The following is a 20,269-nucleotide window of genomic DNA, read 5'->3' as shown; positions in this document are numbered from 1 at the left end:
CAGGGTAGGATGTAGGTTAGTGGTTGCCAAGGGCTGAGGGCATGGGGGGAGTGGAAGGTGACTGCCAATAGATATGAGGTTCCTTTCTGAGATAATGAAATGTTCTAAAATTAGACTGGGGCTCCTGGCTGGCTCAATCGGTAGAGCATACGACTCTTGATCCTGGGGTCATGAGTTCAAGTACCATCTGTAGACAAGAAAATTCAACAGGGTCTGGAGCCTACTTAAAAATAATTAAAAAATAATAATTAATTCATTTTAAAAATTAGTGATGAAAATCACACAGCTCTGTGAATATACTAAAAGCCACTGAACTGTATGCTTTGGAAAAGCATTTCAATAAAACTTATTGTAAAAAAAACCTCTCCATAATACTAAGAAAAGCACATTGTCAAGTATTTGTATGTAGCATGCATTAGGAGCTTATAAACATCTGTAATTCCTTTTTAAAACTTGACATTGGGAGGCTTAAAGCCTGGACTTTCTCTTAATAATTGATTGCCTTTTAGAGAAAACTCATTAGTGGTTTTAGTCAAGTTTGATAGATTTTTACCTCAAATTTTTGTTAATGGAACCAGGCTCACTTTGGAGAATTGATTGCTTTTTGGTAAGATTTATTACAAAACCAAAGGACTTAACAGAATACTCTGGGAAATCATATAGGTATGGTATATCTTTGGCTTTATGGCCTTTGTACAGTTTTTAGTATTTTTGAAGTGATACACTGTTGTATAGTCCTATTTTATGTTTCCTTGTTGGGTCCTGGTACATAACCTACTTTGCACATTTTATTTGAAGATTTAGTGAAGTTAAAAGGAAAGAATAGGGTTATACAATTGATTGTTTTGAACTCCTTGTAACTGACGGAGTTTTTTTTATTCAGTGGATGACTTTCTTGTTCTCATGAAAGACCCAATGAATTTCTTCTATTTAAATTCTGCCATATTTATAACATTTTATGAATCTCTGTGAATCTCTGTGTATCTGGAGGATATTTTTTTTTTAATTTTTTTTTTTTAATTTATTTATGATAGTCACAGAGAGAGAGAGAGGCAGAGACAAAGGCGGAGGGAGAAGCAGGCTCCATGCACCGGGAGCCTGATGTGGGATTCGATCCCGGGTCTCCAGGATCGCGCCCTGGGCCAAAGGCAGGCGCCAAACCGCTGCGCCACCCAGGGATCCCAGATATTTTTTTTAAAAAAGGCAATCCAAACACTTTAATTCAGCATTGTAGATCTGTTTATTTTTTATTTTATTTTATTTTTTTATTCATGGAGACAGAGAGAGAGAGAGTCAGAGGCAGAGACACAGGCAGAGGTAGAAGCAGGCTCCATGCAGGGAGCCTGATGTGGGACCCGATCCTGGGTCTCCAGGATCACGCCCTGGGCTGCAGGCAGCACTAAATCGCTGCACAACTAGGGCTGCCCTGTAGATCTGTTTATAACATTAAGTGATAGGCTCTCCAAATTTAGAGTTCTTCTTTTTTTTTTTCTTTTAAAGATTTTATTTATTCATGAGAGACATACAGAGAGAGGGGCAGAGACATAGGCAGAGGGAGAAGCAGGCTCCATGCAGGGAGCCCGATGTGTGGGACTCGATCCCGGGACTTCAGGATCATGCCCTGAGCTAAAGGCAGGCGCTAAATCACTGAGCCACCCAGGCATCGCTGGAGGTCTTCTTTAAGACTAGTTTTTCTTTCTTTCATGTCATGGCATGTTTAAATAACCAGATGAAGCTTGAGGATGTTGCCCTGTGTTGGACCTAGTTTTTGCTGATAGTATACTTTGAGCATGGTGACCTTGCATCTCAGATTAATGTCTCTGTTCCAATGCTGTTGAAGGAAGGAAGAGGCTGCTTTCATCTGGAAGGAAGGCAGTGAAACTGCAGAGAGTTCAAGTTTTACCTCTAATGACTTGCTTCTGTGAACTTCCCAGGAGCTGATAGACTATCTGCGAACACATTCTCATAGCGCAGTATATGCCACGTCACTGTCCGCACCTGTTGTGGAACAGATTGTCACCTCGATGAAGTGTATCATGGGGCAGGATGGCACCACCCTTGGTAAGTCTTTGTTTTCTTGGAAAATTTCCAATGCTCAGTAAATACTTAGCCAAATGAACTCTTTTTCTTGAATACTTAGCCAAATGAACTCTTTTTCTTGAACTAGTTTCCTAAAATGAGGAGTCTACTGCTGGGCAGGGCTGGCAGGTGGTGAGGCCTTGGTTGCTAAGGACAGCTTTTCAGTGTATTCGGTACACAAAAGCTGTGAGAACTAGCCTGGCTTGCTTCCTGTTGAATTTTCTTGTTTACAGATGGTGACGCTTTAATCTTATTATCCTACCTGTCTTCATAAGTCTTAGGTGATAAGCTGCAGGGTCTTTTTTAAATTGCACAATTTTATATGAGGATGTAACTTACTGTGTGTTGAGATGTTTCATTCCCATTGTATTTAAAAGCCACTCTTTGCATATATTAGTGTCCTTGACTTAGTGCCTTTTAAAAGAGTTTCTAGTTTAACAATAGGTAATAAAAGTCATCCTGAATTTGTTTATTCTGTCTTTGGTGAAATAATTAGTCTAAACTTGACACACTGAAATGAACATATACTTGGTTTCTATTTTACTTTTCTTCTGCATCACTAGAGGGCAGTGTTGGTTGCAGAAAAGTTAGAACAATTGGGAATTTTGTTTTTTCACTTCTAGAAATATTTCCATTGTGAATATGAGACATACATTAATTTTACTTGTTGCTTTTTAAGTGCTTCTAAAATGAATTTTATATTATCTGCCTTGAGCTCTCCACTCTTCATTTATATATTTTTGTGGTAAGATTGATTTGATTTGCATTGAAAAACAGGAAGGAAGTAGTATATTTGATTTTGATTGATGTAAGCCAGTTTTCTTAAATCAGAATTTTACCTTAATATTTTTTTTTCTTATGTGCAGTATATTCCTTATTATCTGTAGTGAGAGATTTTTGGATTTTCAAAGTGTTGATCATTTTCAGTTTCATGAATTGATTCCGTAGGGAAGAAAATATTTCATTCATGTTGTGAACACACAGCATGGAGCCTTGAGAGTAACCCCCTGTTTACAGTAACTACATTATCTTCTCTCTTTCCCTTATGGTGTTATTAGAAATAGTGTGTTTTGATTTGAGATATATATTTATATAGCTAGCAATTATCTAGTTATTTCATCGAAGTGCATCAACCCTATTGATTCAGCATACGTAGGTGACTAAACTGAATAGCTAACAGCTATCAGAGTTTTGGATGATTTCTTTGCCCTGTTGTAGAGCATGAATCTGTGTGATGTGTGACCTCTGCATAAATGACTTATCTGTACTAAGGAATGAAATCTAGGCTCTGCTGGTGATGATAAAATGAAATGTGGTAATTAGTTACAGGCTCTAGGTTAGCACTCATTTTCCAGTTTATTTATTGCCTCTCTGACCACCCCCTAAGCTTAGTGATGTGAGACAACAGCCATCTTATTATGCTCACAGATTCTGTAGGTCAGGAATTCGGTCAGGGCACAGCAGGGATGGCTTGTCTTTGCTCTGTAGTATCCGGGGCTTGAGGTTGAAGACCCAAGCCGCTGGGGAAGACTCAGATGGCTGGGGGCTGGGATCATCTGGAGGCTTCTTCCATCCCAGGTCACTTGGGCCTAAGTGACTTGAACAGTGGGGCTCAGCTGAGGCTCTTGACCAGAGCACTTTCACATGTCCTCCTTGTGAGGAATGGGCTCCTCATAGAACAGCGACTGGTGATCCAGAGGGAATGCTTCAGAACAAGTGTTCCCAAAAAACCTGCTGTAACCCTATGACCTTTTCCAGTTTGTTGTTAACAAGCAGGGCGCTAAGGCCAGTCCAGATTGCAGGGCATGGGAAATCAGACTCCACTTCAAATGGGAATGGGTCCAAGAATTTGTGGCCATTTTTACAACTTGCTACTACCAGCTTTTATGTATTTTAAAAATTGCTCTCTGAAACTTTTAATTAGTATGGGCAAACTTCTTTTGGCTACACTGCTTCTATGCCAAAATAGAGGATAATAAAAAGGTAACGATAAGTACCATCTTTCTTAAATCCGGCTACCTGATCTTAATTAAATTTGACCTGATTTCTTTCAGATTTGAGCGTGTAAGGTAATGCTTATTTTTATGGCATAATTGAATGCATCTTTTTATTGCCTGTGTAGTAGAAAGAAAGTGTAAATTAAGTAGCAGCCCTTTGACTATGCCTTAAGGTGACCTTTACAAAGAGGTATCTGCAATTACTTGAGTGTGAGTTTATTTATTTTTTTTTTGAGTGTGAGTTTATAATAGAAGCAGCCTGCCCTCACTGAAACTTAATCTTTAACATTCAAGACATTAAATTTCATTCATTCCACAAATATCAAGTATCTCCCTCTATTAGACTCTGTGAATCTGAATCCACAGGAAATGGGTAGACAAGCAGATCATTTGAGAGGAGTATATACTTTGGGGAGTATTGGAGATGTAGAGGATAGTGTCTTGCTGTATTAATCCCAGAGAGTACTATAACATAGAAAAATCGAAATTAGTCATTTTACCAAATATTTGCCTGCTCTGTGCTAGGCACTCGTGATTCATCAAGAATGAAACACCCCAAGGTTTTTGCATAATGGGGTTTCTAGTTAAGCAAGTTAATTAAACAGTGTGCTAGAAAATGAGAAGTACTTCAGGAAAAAGGGAAGTAGAGAAGGTGGGTGATCAGAGGTTCTGGGGACCCACTTTACAATTTTAAATAAGGCGGTCATTGAGAGGTAAGATTTTAGCAAGAATTTGAAGAAGGTGAAGATTTGGCCCTGAAAATCCAGGATTTATAAAAGGCCTAGTGATGGAGGCCATTCTGTGTTCAGGAACAGCAAGACCACTGTGATCTGAGCATAATAGGACAGGTAGAGGGATTGTGGGTGAGCAAGTGGTTGAGGATAGAGGTGGGAAGGGTGGCAGTTCTGACAGGAGGTAGACTTACCTTGTGAAGGATGTCAGGGTGACAGGAAAAAGCAGATACGCTGGTTCTCTTGTCCTAAAATCAAGTTCAGATTCTTGCTTAGTATCGAATTCAGATTCTTGTGAATCTGTGGGCTGCTTAATGTTAGGAGGCCTCTGGCATGAGTCAGACAGGTTAAAAATGTTATTGGTCCTTCAGATTTTATGAAAAAATACAGAAAAAATGTACCTGTGATCCCATATTTTAATGTTAATATCTCACCCCATTTATCTCACTCTTTAAAAAGAAAAAGATAGCTAAAACTCGGTTTTGTTTCCCTTCTTGATTCTTTTTCTCTCACTCCTTCCCCAGAGATACCACTATTCTGAAATTGTCTTTCTGTACGTTAATGCTTTTACTATTTTTACCATATCTATATATTATCAGTATGCCCCAGTGTTTGAAGGCTATTTGCTTATGATGACTTGCAGAAATGTTTATGAGATTTAACTGTCTGAATAAAAACCCACTATAATAAATCGTCATGCACACACCAAGATGTTTTCAGTTGTGCATGAATCTGGGGAAGAGGCTGTGGAGTGCACTTCAAGGGGTGCCAGGTGGCTCAGTTTAAGTGTCTGACTTTAGTGCAGGTTGTGATCCTGGGGTCCTGGGATGGAGCCCCATGTTGGGCTCCCTGCTCATGTACTCATGCATGCTCTTTCTCAAATAAATAAAATCTTAAAAACAAACAAACAAAAAAACCCACACACAAAACAACACAGACAGTCCTGAATATTGGGATCCAGTTTGTTCCTAGAAGTGTGTTACAGTGTGAACTTTCAGGTAGCAGAGTCTACATATTATTCAAAAACAGGAAAAATCACATGTTCCTAGCTCATCCAAAACTCCAACATTTTTTTCCCAAGCCACGAACCACTCTTGAATATCTACATAATAACCTACCAAGAATTTCTATAAAATAGAAAACATCTAAAATATCAGTGACCTACTTGAACCCTAAGACAACTGAAGTACTCTTGTGTGCATCGCTCAGTGATGCTGCGCAACACGAAGTCCATTATACTTTTAGGAGGTCGTCATATATTCTGGATAATAACTCTTTATGACTGTTGTGTTTCAAACTGAGAAAAATGGCTTTTCTTTAAATATTGTTTATAATATTATGCTTTATAGGGATCCCTGGGTGGCGCAGCGGTTTGGCGCCTGCCTTTGGCCCAGGGCGCGATCCTGGAGACCCGGGATCGAATCCCACATCGGGCTCCCGGTGCATGGAGCCTGCTTCTCCCTCTGCCTGTGTCTCTGCCTCTCTCTCTCTCTCTGTGACTATCATAAATAAATAAATTAAAGAAATAATAATAATATTATGCTTTATAAACATTCTCCTTTTTGATATGGTAGAATTTCTGAGTTTTTTCCCTTATGGACAATGTTTTTGTGCCTTAAATAATCTTTTCACTGTCAAATATGTCTTCTGTAAGTATTTATTGCTTTCTTCTCCTATTTTGTATTACTTAATTGGTGGTATGGGTTTCTGTATAGTTATATGTTTGTGGGCATGATTTATTTTAGGGGTATTCTTCAGTTTCATCTTGGATTATCTAGGCTTTCTAAAACCATAAATTTTCATACTGCACCGTTTCTCAGTTTTTGTATTTTGAATAGATTTGCCTGGAAGATCAGGTTTATATCAAAGCTGCATCAATATTTGTCTCTCGTTGGATCTCTGTAGTACTCTGATTTGGAAATGAGGGGAGCTGAAGGTAACCCATATGTGAACAGAAGAGTCTGTTACATGAGAATAGAAATTACAAATTGTAGAGCCCTTTCCTTACTTTGTGGTGAATATCTCCTGGGCAATTTCTGTCTAGGAAAGAGAAAGAAAGACCATGTAAATGTTTGGTCTTGGCTTTGATATTAGTTTAAGGCAGTGTTAGACTAAGAAGCTGGCTTTCTTTTCATGCTCTTACAACTCTAACTTTCTGGTTGCTGTTACTGGACATACAGATACCAAAGCATGGTTCTAGGTAAACTCATTTTTGGCATACTGTTTTGTCCTTTCTATAAGATGTAAGAGTTCTGTTTATTTGCATGTTTTCAGTCTCTCTATTGTGTAAGTTATTTCACTATAAACAGGCCTTGACCTGTGTGGTCACTCCAAACAGGGTGCTAAACCAATGAAATTCTATTGTAGGTTAAAGGTGGTCCAGAATCCCTGGGAACCTTGTTTTTTCTCATGTCAGTGTCAGATAATTCAAAGAACTATAGGACTATGGTTTTAAAAAGCTGCAGTTAGCATGGCATTATTTTTGTTTTTGTGTTTACACTTGACCACTTACACTACCATAGAATTGAATCCAGTCTTATTACCACACAATCTACCCTATTTGGTACTGATTCATTTTTCTGGACATGCTGTATTCAAAAGATGTGTTTTGGGTTTTTTTTTTTTTTTTAATCATAAATTTACATTTCTCTAAACTAGTCTAATAGAGTTTTTAGCATTTTATATGCACTTGTAAGTTTGAGGTTTTTATTCAGAATGTCACTATTGAGACTGATTTAGGAAGCTAAGGAATTCATGTATTACTTGTGCTAAAGTAGTCTTTATTTTCTTATTTCCTGGCCCAGTATGGAGTCTTGTTGATTTGTGGTACAAATCTCTCATTGCCATGCAAAGATCATCATTCCCATATCTTTTATTTTTAAGTGTACATGTTGTTTCATTGTTTTTTTAACTTTGTGCAACTTATGTAAGAAAAATGAAAAATGTAGGGAGAGATTTGAGCACTCTTATATAGCTGGGTGTTCTTGCTTTTCTTACTGGCTTTAAGGGACTGCAGGGAGAACTAAAAGTTACCAAAAAAAAAAAAAAAAATCACAGTAATTTGACATGTCTGTCCCTAAATTCCATGGCGTAGAGCTAGCTATAGTCATATGGTAGAGTTAACATTTCTGACTGACATTTGTAAACCCTTTTACAATAAAACTATAGAAACAAACTTACAGAAAAGCTGGAAGTACAGCACAAAGAACTTTTTTTCCTGAACCGTATGAAAGTAAGTTGTTGATGTGACGCTTCATCATCCCAAATGCTATAGTGAGTACTTCCTACAAAGTCATTTTCCTATATAACCACGGTACAACCATCCAAAGCAAGAAACTGACACTAATATATTATCAACTAGGCAATATAGCATGATATTATTTCTTTAACTAATACTGGTATGGTATTACTATATCTATTTCTCAGGTCCTTTTCAGGCTTTGCCAGTGTCCCAGTGATGTGGACACGGTTCAGGATCACATGTTGCATTTAGTGCTCCTATCTCTTTAGTCTTCTCTTGTCATAGTTCCTCAATCTTTCTTTGACTTTCATGACTTTGACACCATGAATGATTACAAGCCACTTATGCTTCAGAATATTCCTCAGTTTGGGTTCACTCCCTCTTTTCTTCTGATTAAGATTAAGATATCTTGAATAGGAAGGGCACAGAAGTTATGCTGCATTTTACTCCCTGAATCCTCTCTCTGTTTTCTCAACTAAATATGTAACTATCTTCAGGTTATTCAGGCCCTGGTCAACTTTCTCCATATCAAAGTCAGATTTTTTTGATTATGCCTCTCACTTCTTCTTATTCCCATGGCCACATTTCTGTTTCAGGCCCTGATTACCTGTTGCTCAAACTATTGCCCCCACCTGTAACTGCCTTTTTTTTTGGCTCCAGTCTTTCCTGTATATAACCATTCATTGCTCTTCCCAACATACAGCTCTGTTTGTGAGCGTCAGCTTAAAGATGCAGAAATAGAAAATAGCAGTCTTTGATACCTCCCAGTTCGCAGAATGAAGTCCGAATGCTTTATGTGATGCTTAAGATCTTCCACAGTTTGTAGCTTACGTCATCTTTTTCTGCATCCTCTCACCTATCCTTATTTAAACCAGTTTGATTCCTCTGACAGAATTCTTATCCTCCCGTCCTCCCAAATTCTGTTCATTCTTTGGGGCCAACTGAAAAGTGGTGTCTTGGGCAGCCCAGGTGGCTCAGCAATTTTGCGCCGCCTTCAGTCCAGGGCGTGATCCTGGGGACCTGGGATCGAGTCCCACGTCAGGCTCCCTGTATGGAGCCTGCTTCTCCCTCTTCCTGTGTCTCTGCCTCTCTCTCTGTGTCTCATGAGTAAATAGAAAGAAAGAAAGAAAGAAAGAAAGAAAGAAAGAAAGAAAGAAAGAAAAGAAAGAAAGAAAGAAAGAAAGAAAGAAAGAAAGAAAGAAAAGAAGGGAAAGAAGGAAAGGAAAGAAGGAAGGGAAAGAAGGAAGGAAGGTTGTGTTTTTTACAGCACCTTTGTACTAATACCCTTTTCTCTCAAAATCCATATTTCACAACTTCATAATATCACAAATTTTTATAATTTTGTCTCAGAGTCAGTGTTTAATGTTTGAACACAATGTTTTCTTTAAAGTATATATGCAAGTCAATCAATAGACTTAACAGCTAGATATTACAACTGGTGTCCAGTCCTAAAATACTGAACATATAATGAAATCTCTAAGCCTTACCTTTTCATTATAACTTTTACTGTCTCAAGTATTTTGTTATTTGATTTTAATTATTTCTTCATAACTGGTAGCTACAGCACAATTCCAATGAGCATATAAAGTTTATTATTGCCACATTCAATACATCGAATAATTATTGGTTTTGTCTCAAATGAATTTTGAGTCCTGTGTGATCTTTTTAATATTTATTCATTCATTCATTCATTCATTCATTGAAAGAGAGAGAGAGTGCATGGTGGGAGTGGGAGTGTGGGGAGAGAGGGGTTGAGGTGAAGGAGAAAGAATCCAAGCAGATTCCATGCTGAGTACCAAGCCTAACTCAGGGCTCTATCTCAGGACCCTGAGATCATGACCTGAACTGAAATCAAGAGTTAAAAATATAACCAACTGCACCAAGAGGCGCCCTTGGGTCCTGTACTGTCTTATTAGTATTCATACTTTATTTTGTCCCTTTAGCAAACATGTTTGGTAATTCAAAGATGAAACGTAATAAACTATTTGAATAATGCTGTTACAGAAAGAGGGAGACTTTCCCAAAAACGAACTTTCAGTTAATATACAGTATTATTGTGCAGTAACTCTGAAAGCTTGTTACAGATCATCAACCAGTAGCTTAGGAATGTCACTGTATAATGTGTGAAAGCTCACTAACCCTTTATGTAGTTTTTCCATATACATATCATTTCCCCATTAGGACCCTTGTCTTGTTCCTCCTTTCCATCTTAAATTTTAGGTGCCTGTATTAGGAACTTAGAGTCAGTAGTTGTTTGACTCGCTTACTCACAAAATTGTTAATTTATCTTCCCAAAGTAGAATATAAAGTCCATGAAAACATGGAGTTTTGACCATCTTGTTCATTTTATTCCTTCTGTTTAAAACCATGTTTGACACATGCAATAAATGCTTGGTTGATGGTTAAATAAATAATAATTTGTTACCTTGAAAAGAGGCATTATAAGAGTTAATGACCTATGATTTAGTCCTTTACTATATTCTTTGATAAAGAGAGGTGAGGGACATGGAAGTGTATCAGTTTCTGTTACGTACTTGGTGGAAGGTTAATAGGTACTATCTTGTTTATAAATCAGCACATTTTGAAGTTAAGGTTTATGAAGGTGACTGGCCACTAGAATTAAAAACAGTAATATGACAAAACTTGGTGGTGATTAGTCGAGGAAACATGGAAAGTTGCAAGAGCACAGCTGTCCCACCACACCACCATGTAGGGGTGCAGGAACAAGAAGCAGAGGTGTAAGTGTATTCAGCACTGTGGGGCTAGCTTGTCAAGGCGAAAGGAGAACTTGGCACTGCTTCCTGGGATGAGAATGGAGGTGGGGAAGGGAGGACTTCTGTACTTTGTATTTAATATTCTGTACTGCTAGAATTTTATTTTACCGTATAAATATGTTACTTCTCTGAGAGTAAAACTTTTGTTATTAGATTCCACACTACATGAATAACTTATATGGAAAAATCTTGCTTACAATACAGTTAAAAGTAAGACTTATTAAACATATACACAAATATTACAGGGCTGATTGATAAGAAACGTTCTCATCTCTCTCTCTCTTTTTTTTTTCGTTCTCATCTCTTTTGAGGGAAGATGTGTTGCTTTGTGGTGACCAGGGTGTAGAGCCTTCAAAAAAGCTGCAGCACGTAAAGGAAGTGGAGATCCATTCCCTGCCCTACTTTGTAAGCCTTTTTCTTCCTCCTGACCTTTCCCACATTCTCCCTCCAGTCCCTATCCTTTTCCAGAAGAAAAGGACATGCCATTAGATTGATGAGTAGACATTGAAAGGCATCTGACCTCAGAACTGAAGTGAGTGATGGAATAGTGATGGCATGTGTGCTGCCAGGGTGATTGTACCGTAAATGGGCATACTGAGTTAGAACAGGCTGACGAGTAGAAAAAAATAACATCAGGAAATTCTGACAAATTCCACTAGACATTTGAAATTCTAGCTTTCACTTCACACACACACACACACACACGTCCAAACAGTTAACGGAAATTTAACTGTAAGATCTATTTATGAGTCAAGGCAAACTATGTCTGAGCAAAACCACTAAAATTATGCTTTTCCATTTTCCAGAGCTGTGCTTGACTGTATTTTATTTCTGGCCAAAGATGAAGTTAATAACATGCATAACACCCAGCTTAGTGTCTAATGCCCAGTAACCTTTGGATAAATTTGCCAGATGAATGAATGAATGTACACATGAGCCATAACTATTAGAAAATGAGTGGGTTCTTAGGGCGCCTGGGTGGCTCAGTCAGTTAAGCATCTGCCTTTAGCTCAGGTCCTGATCCCAGGGTCCTGGAATGGAGCCTCACATTGGGCTCCCTGCTCAGTGGGGAGTCAGCTTCTCTCTCTCTCTCTCCTTACCCCTCTCCCTCCCCGTGCTTGTGCACTCACTCGCACACACTCTCTGTCTCTCAAAAATAAATAAATACGATCTTAAAAGAAAAGAAGCAAAATGAGTAGGTTCTTAAAGTATGTTGCTTGAATAGATGAATGTTAAACCAAATGGCCAAATGGTGGAACAATATAGATAAGTGTTTTACTACAAAAATTTTCTTTATTCTCAAAAAATTTTATTAATTTTTAATTAATTAATTAATTAGAAAAAGAGAGAGAGCGCGCGCGCACGTGTGCACACACAAGCCAGGGACAGGGAGGGAGAGGAAGAAGGGAGAAGCAGAATTCCCCTGCTGAGCAGGGCTCCTGTCTTGGGGCTCAATCCCAGGACCCTGGGATAATGACCTATAAGCCGAAGGTAAAGGCTTAAGTGACTGTGCCCTCTACTAGGTAAATTTAAAAATAATGACAAGTAGGGTGTGTGGGTGGCGTAGTAAGCCTTCCACTCATGTCATGATCTCCTGGGGTCCTGGGATGGAGGAGCCCTATGTTGTCCTCAGGCTCCCTGCTCAGTGGGGAGTCTGCTTCTCCCTCTGCCCCTCCCTCCTGCTCATGCTATCTCTCACACAAGTGCACGCTCTCTTTTGCTCATAAATAAATAAATAAATAAATAAATAAATAAATAAATTTTTAAAAATGACATCTAATTTTCCAGAAAACTATACTTTTTGTACTGTTTAATTTTGAAAGAAGTGGGCCTATTTAGGTGGCTGTTGGTGGAGGAGAGAAAAGGAATACCCTGGGCAGATTGAGGTTTAATTAAAATTAGTTTTAGCTCATTTGTATTAATTCCTATAATAGACTTGTTAATGAGGTGTTAAATGATCATCTTGAGAATCCCAGGAACTGTCAGAAATTAATTTAGGAGAACTGAGAAACTTAAAAAAAAAAAAAGAAAAAACATTCCAGGAGTCCCATGTTGAAGCAGAACTGTTAAAGAAAACAGAGTCTTTTGGGGGAGGTGGGGTGGGCATGGGGAGAATCTCCTGCTTTTCTGCCGGAGGCTGATGGCTTTTACATTTGCTTATGTCTGGTGGGTGGGCTGAGCCTGGACACCCCTCTCCACATCCTGTGCTTTCTGAGCTCAGGACTGTGAGGGTTACATTTTTTTTATTACTATTTATCTAATTTGTTTATTTCACTCTTAGAAATGCATGTAAATAAAAATCAAGTTTTCTAATAAACAGTTTTCTTCTTAGAGTATAGCTTAGCAGTGTATCTGACACCAAAAGTCAGACTAGATTACCTTTCTCATAACTCACTGCCTAGGATGCTGTTAAAAAAATAATGGATTCTACATTTATAAAACATTTATCAAGTATCTAGTCTGTATCCTGTGGTGGGTTTGCAGTTGAGCAGTGCAAGGTTGAACAATACATAATCTTGGCCTTTGAAAAAACTTACAGTCTAGTGGTAAAGATAGGATTCCAGAGAAGGACTCGTGTCAGATACATAGGCATATTCTTCCTTTGTTCAACTTCTTTTCTCAGGTTCCTCCTTCTGTCTCCTCTCCAAAAAGCTCCTTCCTCACCACTTACCCGCCCCCAATCTTTTACTTCCTTAAAGCCAGCTAATTACTTGAAGCAAATTCAGATTTTATTAATTTTACATTCCTTATCAGTCTCTCTAAGCAGATTTTTTTCTTTAGAGGCTTATCACTCTAAAAAGAAAAAAAAAGGAAGCGTATCACTTTAGTAAATTACGGCAATCAAAGAAAAAGACTTACCTTTTGTCAATTAGCTTTGTCATTATCTAGCCCAAAGGGCTTTTTAACCAATGGCTTAAGCCTTCTAAAATCAGCAAGCACTATGACCACTTTATTTATTTTTTAAATTTTATTTATTTATTCATGAGAGACAGAGGCAGAGACAGAGGCAGAGAGAGAGAAGCAGGCTCCATGCAAGGGAGCCTGATGTGAGACTCTATCCTGGGACTCCAGGATTGCGCTCTGGGACTGAAGGCAGGCGCTCAACTGCTGAGCTATCCAGGCGTCCCATGACCACTTCATAGTTGAGGAAGTTTGAGCCTGCAAATGGTACAAGTTTTCTCAATATCTTGTCTCTGAATAGAAGGAACATGGCCTTCTTGAACTCCATCTCCTTCTTCTGAAGTTGCATTAGTGATATTTAGCATTTTATTAAAACATTTTATTACAACCTCTTCCTGATTTTCTGATTTCTGGTCTGCTAAATTTCCAAAACACAGCTAAATTTAGTTGTAAGTAATCAGCCATACAAATAAATGAAAGCCCTTTGAGGGCATTTACCTGCCTTCCCTCTCTATGGATCAGTAACCCCTGTAGCCTCCCTCTCTGCTTCAGAAATCTGTTTAGAATACTCAGGAGCTTCTGTTGCGCAGGTCTGTTTCTTCTACTCCTAGTCTCTTTCTTTCTTCCAAATCCAAATGCTAATAAAAGTTTCTCACCACAAGAGTGGTGTCTCTTTTTGTGTCTTATTTCAGAGTTTGTTTAAAACTAGCTATTAAGATGTCCACAAGCAAGCAGGCCTGGCAGCTAACCTTTGAACAAATGTAGACTTGTTCATTTAGTAGAATATTGTTCTTAATACAAAACATAAATAAGCAGTTTGAGGTTGTTGCCCTAGGACAGAAAAGGAGACCTGTACTAGATGTCCCTGATTGTGAAGATTTAGTAAGATGTTATAAGGAAACTAATTCTTAATTAAAGTACTGTGATTCAGAGTTTGTTTTTTTAGGATTGAAGTGGATGAATTTTACCTTAGTTTTATTTCATAATCGAATTTACTTTGAAGATTTTTTTTCTCCCATAATTTGGTTTACTCAGTTACTGTGTAGCTGAGACTTATAACCATTACTGCAATCTATTCTTCTTATGACTTGCAATTTGTGAACCTTATCACCCAGGTTCTGTTTTGTTTGATGAAGAATAACTTTCTAAACTTTAACATGATTAGAATTGATTTCCCCCAGAATTATTTCGGAGGATCTTGTCTAGGAGACTTGAGCCTAATTTTTCATCAGTTTTGCTATTTATTGCTATATGAATACTTAATATGTGTAGACAAGTAAGATATATGGACTCTGTTCTTAATTACTAAAGACTTGCCAGATTTGAGAGCTTTCTGAAGAAGAATTGGTTTGGAAGGAAAAAAAAGGCACCTATGTTTTTTTAAATTGTCTAAATATTTTACTCTGCCTGCTATCTACTTTGGTGGTGGAATGTGGAGCAAGGTTCAGAAGGACCTCGTTCAGGTGTACTCTTGTAAGCCCCTGTTCTCACACTTTGTCCATAGACCATGTTGTATCAGAGGTACTTTTAGTGTGGTGATTCCTGACCTTGCTTCAAAATTAGAATGCTTATGTCAAGGCCCCTTGCACACCCTGTGACTATCTGGAAATGAGGCCCCTGCAGGGTGTTACTTAAAGCATCCCAGATTTTAACATGTAGCCAGGGTTGAGCACCACTGTTATAGAGCTTTCTTGAAATGAGAATTCTAGTCCACTCTACCGGACCACACTGAGTCTTAGTGGACAAGGCCTAAAATGTGCATTTTAAGGAAAACTTAAACTAATTTTTAAAGGCTACCTTTTTGTTTATTTGTTTGAGTTTGTTTACACAGAAGAGAACCAAGAACTACTCTACTGGGAGGTGGTAATTTGAGAAGGAAAGGAAATTGAAAGCCAGATATATGGTCTCTTTCTTTTGAAAGAAAAATAAGGGACATGTTGGCTTGTGAAACAGGAACTTTGTGGTAAAACTGTGTTGCCAGTTTTCATCATTTTTGGAAATCTGGATGCCTTGATGCTTTCTCCTAGAGAGCTGATGATCTTTGCTGAATGAATCAGTGGCATAGGTGGAGAAGGCAGAAACCAATTAGGAAGGGAGAAAGATAACTAAGAATTCAGAGACCCATGGTTGGCTCTTTAAGTCTGGTTGCATTTATTTTTGTTTCACTTTTTTTTAATGGCCTACTAATTCAGGATCAAAATTTTTAGTACATAACCTACAAATGGCCTTGCCCATTATAAACTTTTAAAAATTCAATACCAATTAGCTTGTGAAACTTATTATGGCCTTGTCTTCCACCTCTGCAACTGTTCAATTAATTCAAAGCCTAGACTTTACCAGTGATTGTCTTATTTGCTGACCCTCCTCATCTGAAGATGGGTGCTTGCATAGTACATGGGTTTCCTCATCCCTGTAGTTTTTTTTTTTTTTTAAGATTTTGTTTGTTTATTCAAAAGAGAGAGCACATGAGCAGGGGGAGGGTCAGAGAGAGAAGCAGACTCCTCACTGAATAGGGAGCCATCCAGGCGTCCTCTCATCCTTGTAGTTCTGCCTGAAAGTAGCTTGTTATGTGTTCCAGCCCCAGAGAACAGTAGGATAGGATAGTCTTTGGACAAATGAAGACTTTCTGTCCCGACAGTGAGCTGGCACCCTTTAAAACTCAATTCCTTAATTTTTCAAAGGCACTTGGCCTCCTTTCTTCCTTTAGTTTAGAGCCCTCTGTTTCTGGCTGTGCGTTAGCAACCATTCTTTTAAAGTCTTGATTTCATTGAATCAACAACTTTAAGCCTTGGCTGTTGCTGCTTGATACACATCCTGTGGCAGTGCTCAGGAAATCCTAGTTTTTGGCATTGAAACTAATTAAAGGATTAAGCTAAGACTAGTGAGAGGGTGATAAACAGTACTTGAGAGTCACTCACTCTGCAGTACTTGGTGTTCACAAAAACTGCTCTAGTTGTAGATGAGAGAAATAGCAGTGGTAATATAGGAGAGTAAAGTCACATACTTGGCCACATTCTTGTAGGGAGACAAAACAAAGTAGTCTTTGAAACAGTGTCCCTAGGAGAGGGAGAGGCAGGCTGCTTTGATGTTCATTAGCCTGACAATTGCCCAAGCTGAGCACATTATCTGTTGCCAGTCTAGCAAAATAGAGGCTGCTTTTAGGAGATGGTGAACCAAGCTCCGACTCATTTTGCTTCAGTGGTAAACAAAGTTACTGAGCTCCTGCTTTCTGGAAGTCCTTTATAAATATCCCTTTTACAAGACTAAACTGGAGCATGAAAATAGCTTGTAAAGAATGAGTTGCAGGTAACATTTATTTTCCTATTCCTTGGGTCTCTTAAAGACCTTAAAAATGTTCTAGTGCAATTTAACTGGTACTTAAGGAAGACGTGTTACTCAAATCAGTCTGCTCTGCCTTTTAGCTAATATCTTTATTTATTTTAGGTAACATTTCTAGATAAGATACTTTATCCTTCTTTCTCTGAAAGCATGTGAAAAACCTGAACTTAAATTCAAATTCCAACAGTGTGGTTTTAAAAATAGCATCACTGTTGGTTTTTTTCTTTACACATCCCATGCTCTCCTCTCTCTCTCACCCTTACTTCTTTTTCTAGTCCTATTGGGTACTTTAAGATATTTTTAGGCATAGTGATCTTAATTTTAGTCTACAAGTTGAAATTCTGCAGGTGCTCATGTAGAAGTTAAAGAACAAAGGAGGACCTTTAATGATGATTGATTTGTGTGTTTAGGCATTCTTTTGTCCCTTTCTAGTGAGCTATGAGAGCCTGCTTTTCCTGGTACATCCCGCCTGGGTACTTGTGACAAATGTACAATTTATTGATCTAGAAAGTGCTGTGATGAGTGGAAAGTGTGGTCTGCTGCCTTCTCCACCCACTTTAGAACTGTCCATAGAAGGTAACCATTGATAATTAAGAAACATGAATGAAGGAGAGATTGCTGCTTCTTTAGGAAGGAAACTTGGATGACTTAGTTAAGAATTCATTCTTGTTTTGCCATCCTCTGCACTTAAGGTATCATCGAAATGTGAAAAAATAAAAATATGAAGTGGAAACTCCTTCATGGTTTAACCTTGTTAACTATCAATATATTTCCGTTGACATGGAAATCAACTTGGGAACCTACATACTCATAAGATTCATAAGATAAGCAAAAGTTATCAAAATTTTAACAAGTACCAAGCATTTGCCTCTATTTATAGAAAGGTTTTCTTTTTTTCCATTAATGGATCTTTAGCTTCACTAAACTTATTCAGTTTTTAATTCTTCAGCATACTGTGTTCTTGGAGGAATATACGGAAAGTATGGCCACAAGATTTTTTGTTCTAAGATACTTGCTGCTATGGGTAATTTGAGTAATACGTACTCAAATACGTATTCAGTGGTTTGTAAACAACACCTTGTCAATAGCAGGGTGTCATCTTCCCTGGAGATCTAGAGTGCTATTTTTTTTTTCTTTTTTTCTTTTTTTTTTTTTTTTTGCCATTGATGAAGAGTAAAGGAGATACCTAGTCGTTTTTATATTTGGTATGGGGAGAGGGTCTTATCTCTTGTTTATAACAAAACTATTTAAATGAAGCACAATACTTGTATGGATTAGTACTCTTTCCAATTCTGTGCTTTTTCTTTAATGTTAACAGTGGGGATGGTGGGCACCTGGGTTGCTCAGTGGTTGAGCATCTGCTTTTGTCTCAGGTCATGGTCCCAGGGTCCTGGGATCAAGTCTCACATTAGGCTCCCTGGAAGGAGCCTGCCTCTCTTTCTGCCTCTATCTCTGTGTCTCATGAATGAATAAATAAAAATAAAAAGCCAATGGGGATGGTGACCATATGGGGAAAGAAGTAGAAAAAAGATAGTAGAAGATGACTGGCTTTAACAGCAGTTAGAAAAAAAAAAACAAAACAGCAGTTAGAGATTTTTTTTTTTTAAGATTTTATTTATTTATTCATGAGAGACAGAGAGAGATGCAGAGACATAGGCAGAGGGAGAAGCAGGCTCAGTGCAGGGAGCCGGGTGTGGGACTCGATCCCAGGACTCCAGGATCACGCCCTGGGCCAAAGGCAGGCACTAAACTGCTGAACCACCCAGGCATCCCTAGAGATTATTTTAAACATCTAAGTAAAAGTGTGGCCATTATTTGAGAAAATGTTCTATTAAGTATCATCTGAGTTTCCTTGGGTTGGGATAACTTGATCAGATAAATAGATGGCTATTTCTTGGACAGGATCCCAAGCTTCCTGAGGCATCAAAGTTGAAATCATCATCATAAAGCATTTGCTGGACTTTCTCTATTTGGTATTTTTATAGAGAGGAGGAAGGAGAATGGAAAAGAGAGATATTATAAGAAATTGGCTCACATAGTTATAGAGGCTTACAAGTCTTAAGATCTGAATTTGGCAAGCTGGAGACCCAGAAGAGCTGATATAATTCTAGTCCAAATGCCATTAGTCTTGAGACCCAGGGAGAGCTGAATCTTATTAGTTCAAGTATGAAGGCAGAAAAAACCCTGATGTGCCAGCATGACTGGCAGGAAGAATTCCTTTTTATTGGGAAGCACCCATTTGTTCTTTTGAAGCCTTCAAATGATTAGATATGGTTGACCCACATTAGGGAGGACAATTCTTTTTTTTTTTTTTTTTTTTTTTAAGATTTATTTATTGTAGAGAGGGAGAACAAGCATGGAGGAAGAGGACAGAGGGAAAAGGAGAAGAGGGTCTTAAGCAAAAACCATACTAAGCGTGGAGCCTGACGCAGGGCTCAGTCTCACAACCCTGAGATCATGAACCCCAAGAGTCAGACGCTTAACCAACTGCACCATCCAGACACCCTGGGAGGACAGTCTACTCAGTTTTTCTCAATCAATTCAAATGTTAATCTCATCCCAAACATTCTCACAAAGAAGTACACTCAAATTTATGTCTGACCAAGTATCTGGACACTGTGGCCCAGTCAAGTTGACACATAAAATTAGCTATCACAGCATCCTCAGTTGATTACCCCACTTTTTTGAATACTAAAATTTGCCAGCCAAATTTTCGAGGCTCAGTGGAAGTAAATAAGTAAATAAACTCTGTTCTAGGCCTGACAGTTTTTTCCCCCTCCATTTTGTGCTCTGTAGTGAAGACTCCGTTTTCGGTTCTAAACTCTGGTTCTCTATAAATGTAAACAGTTTTTACAATATTAAGTTAGTTAACTTTATATTTTAGTTTCTGTTTGTCAGCTGATTTTTAGTTGGTCCCATTAATGGTACTTATACCCTGGGCAGTTTGCTAGAAAGTAGATCATCAATAACATGAATGAACATAATGCAGCTCAGGGATCAGTCTTAAGGATCCAAAATACAAGGTTTTTAATACCAATTTAAATGTACTCATCCATTCATTATATTGTTTACAAGACTAATACATGCTTATTTTCAAAACCCAGGTAATTACATGTATGTCACAGAAAGTACAGTCCCTATGATCATATGTCCTTGGATAATCCATGTCAATTGTTTAGAATATAGTTTACAGATTTATTACTGTTA

At 38.1% G+C, this 20,269-nt stretch overlaps 1 protein-coding gene across 4 annotated transcripts in view; it reads left to right on the top strand.

Annotated features, from left to right (window-relative positions):
* Positions 1–20,269, top strand: part of SPTLC2 (serine palmitoyltransferase long chain base subunit 2) — a 110,919-nt gene that overhangs the window by 52,228 nt on the left and 38,422 nt on the right. For 2 of the 4 annotated variants that reach the window (XM_072762103.1, XM_025996431.2), the window contains exon 9: positions 1,935–2,061. In XM_072762103.1, coding sequence (XP_072618204.1) covers positions 1,935–2,061 — 127 coding nt within the window. Of the gene's footprint in view, positions 1–1,934; positions 2,062–11,138; positions 12,006–20,269 lie in introns of those variants that run through there. The other 2 variants (XM_072762102.1, XM_025996432.2) reach the window with 2 other exon arrangements.

Source organism: Vulpes vulpes, chromosome 6 (genome assembly GCF_048418805.1).
Source record: "Vulpes vulpes isolate BD-2025 chromosome 6, VulVul3, whole genome shotgun sequence".
Taxonomy (NCBI): domain Eukaryota; kingdom Metazoa; phylum Chordata; class Mammalia; order Carnivora; family Canidae; genus Vulpes; species Vulpes vulpes.
This window is presented reverse-complemented; position numbering and strand designations above follow the sequence as displayed.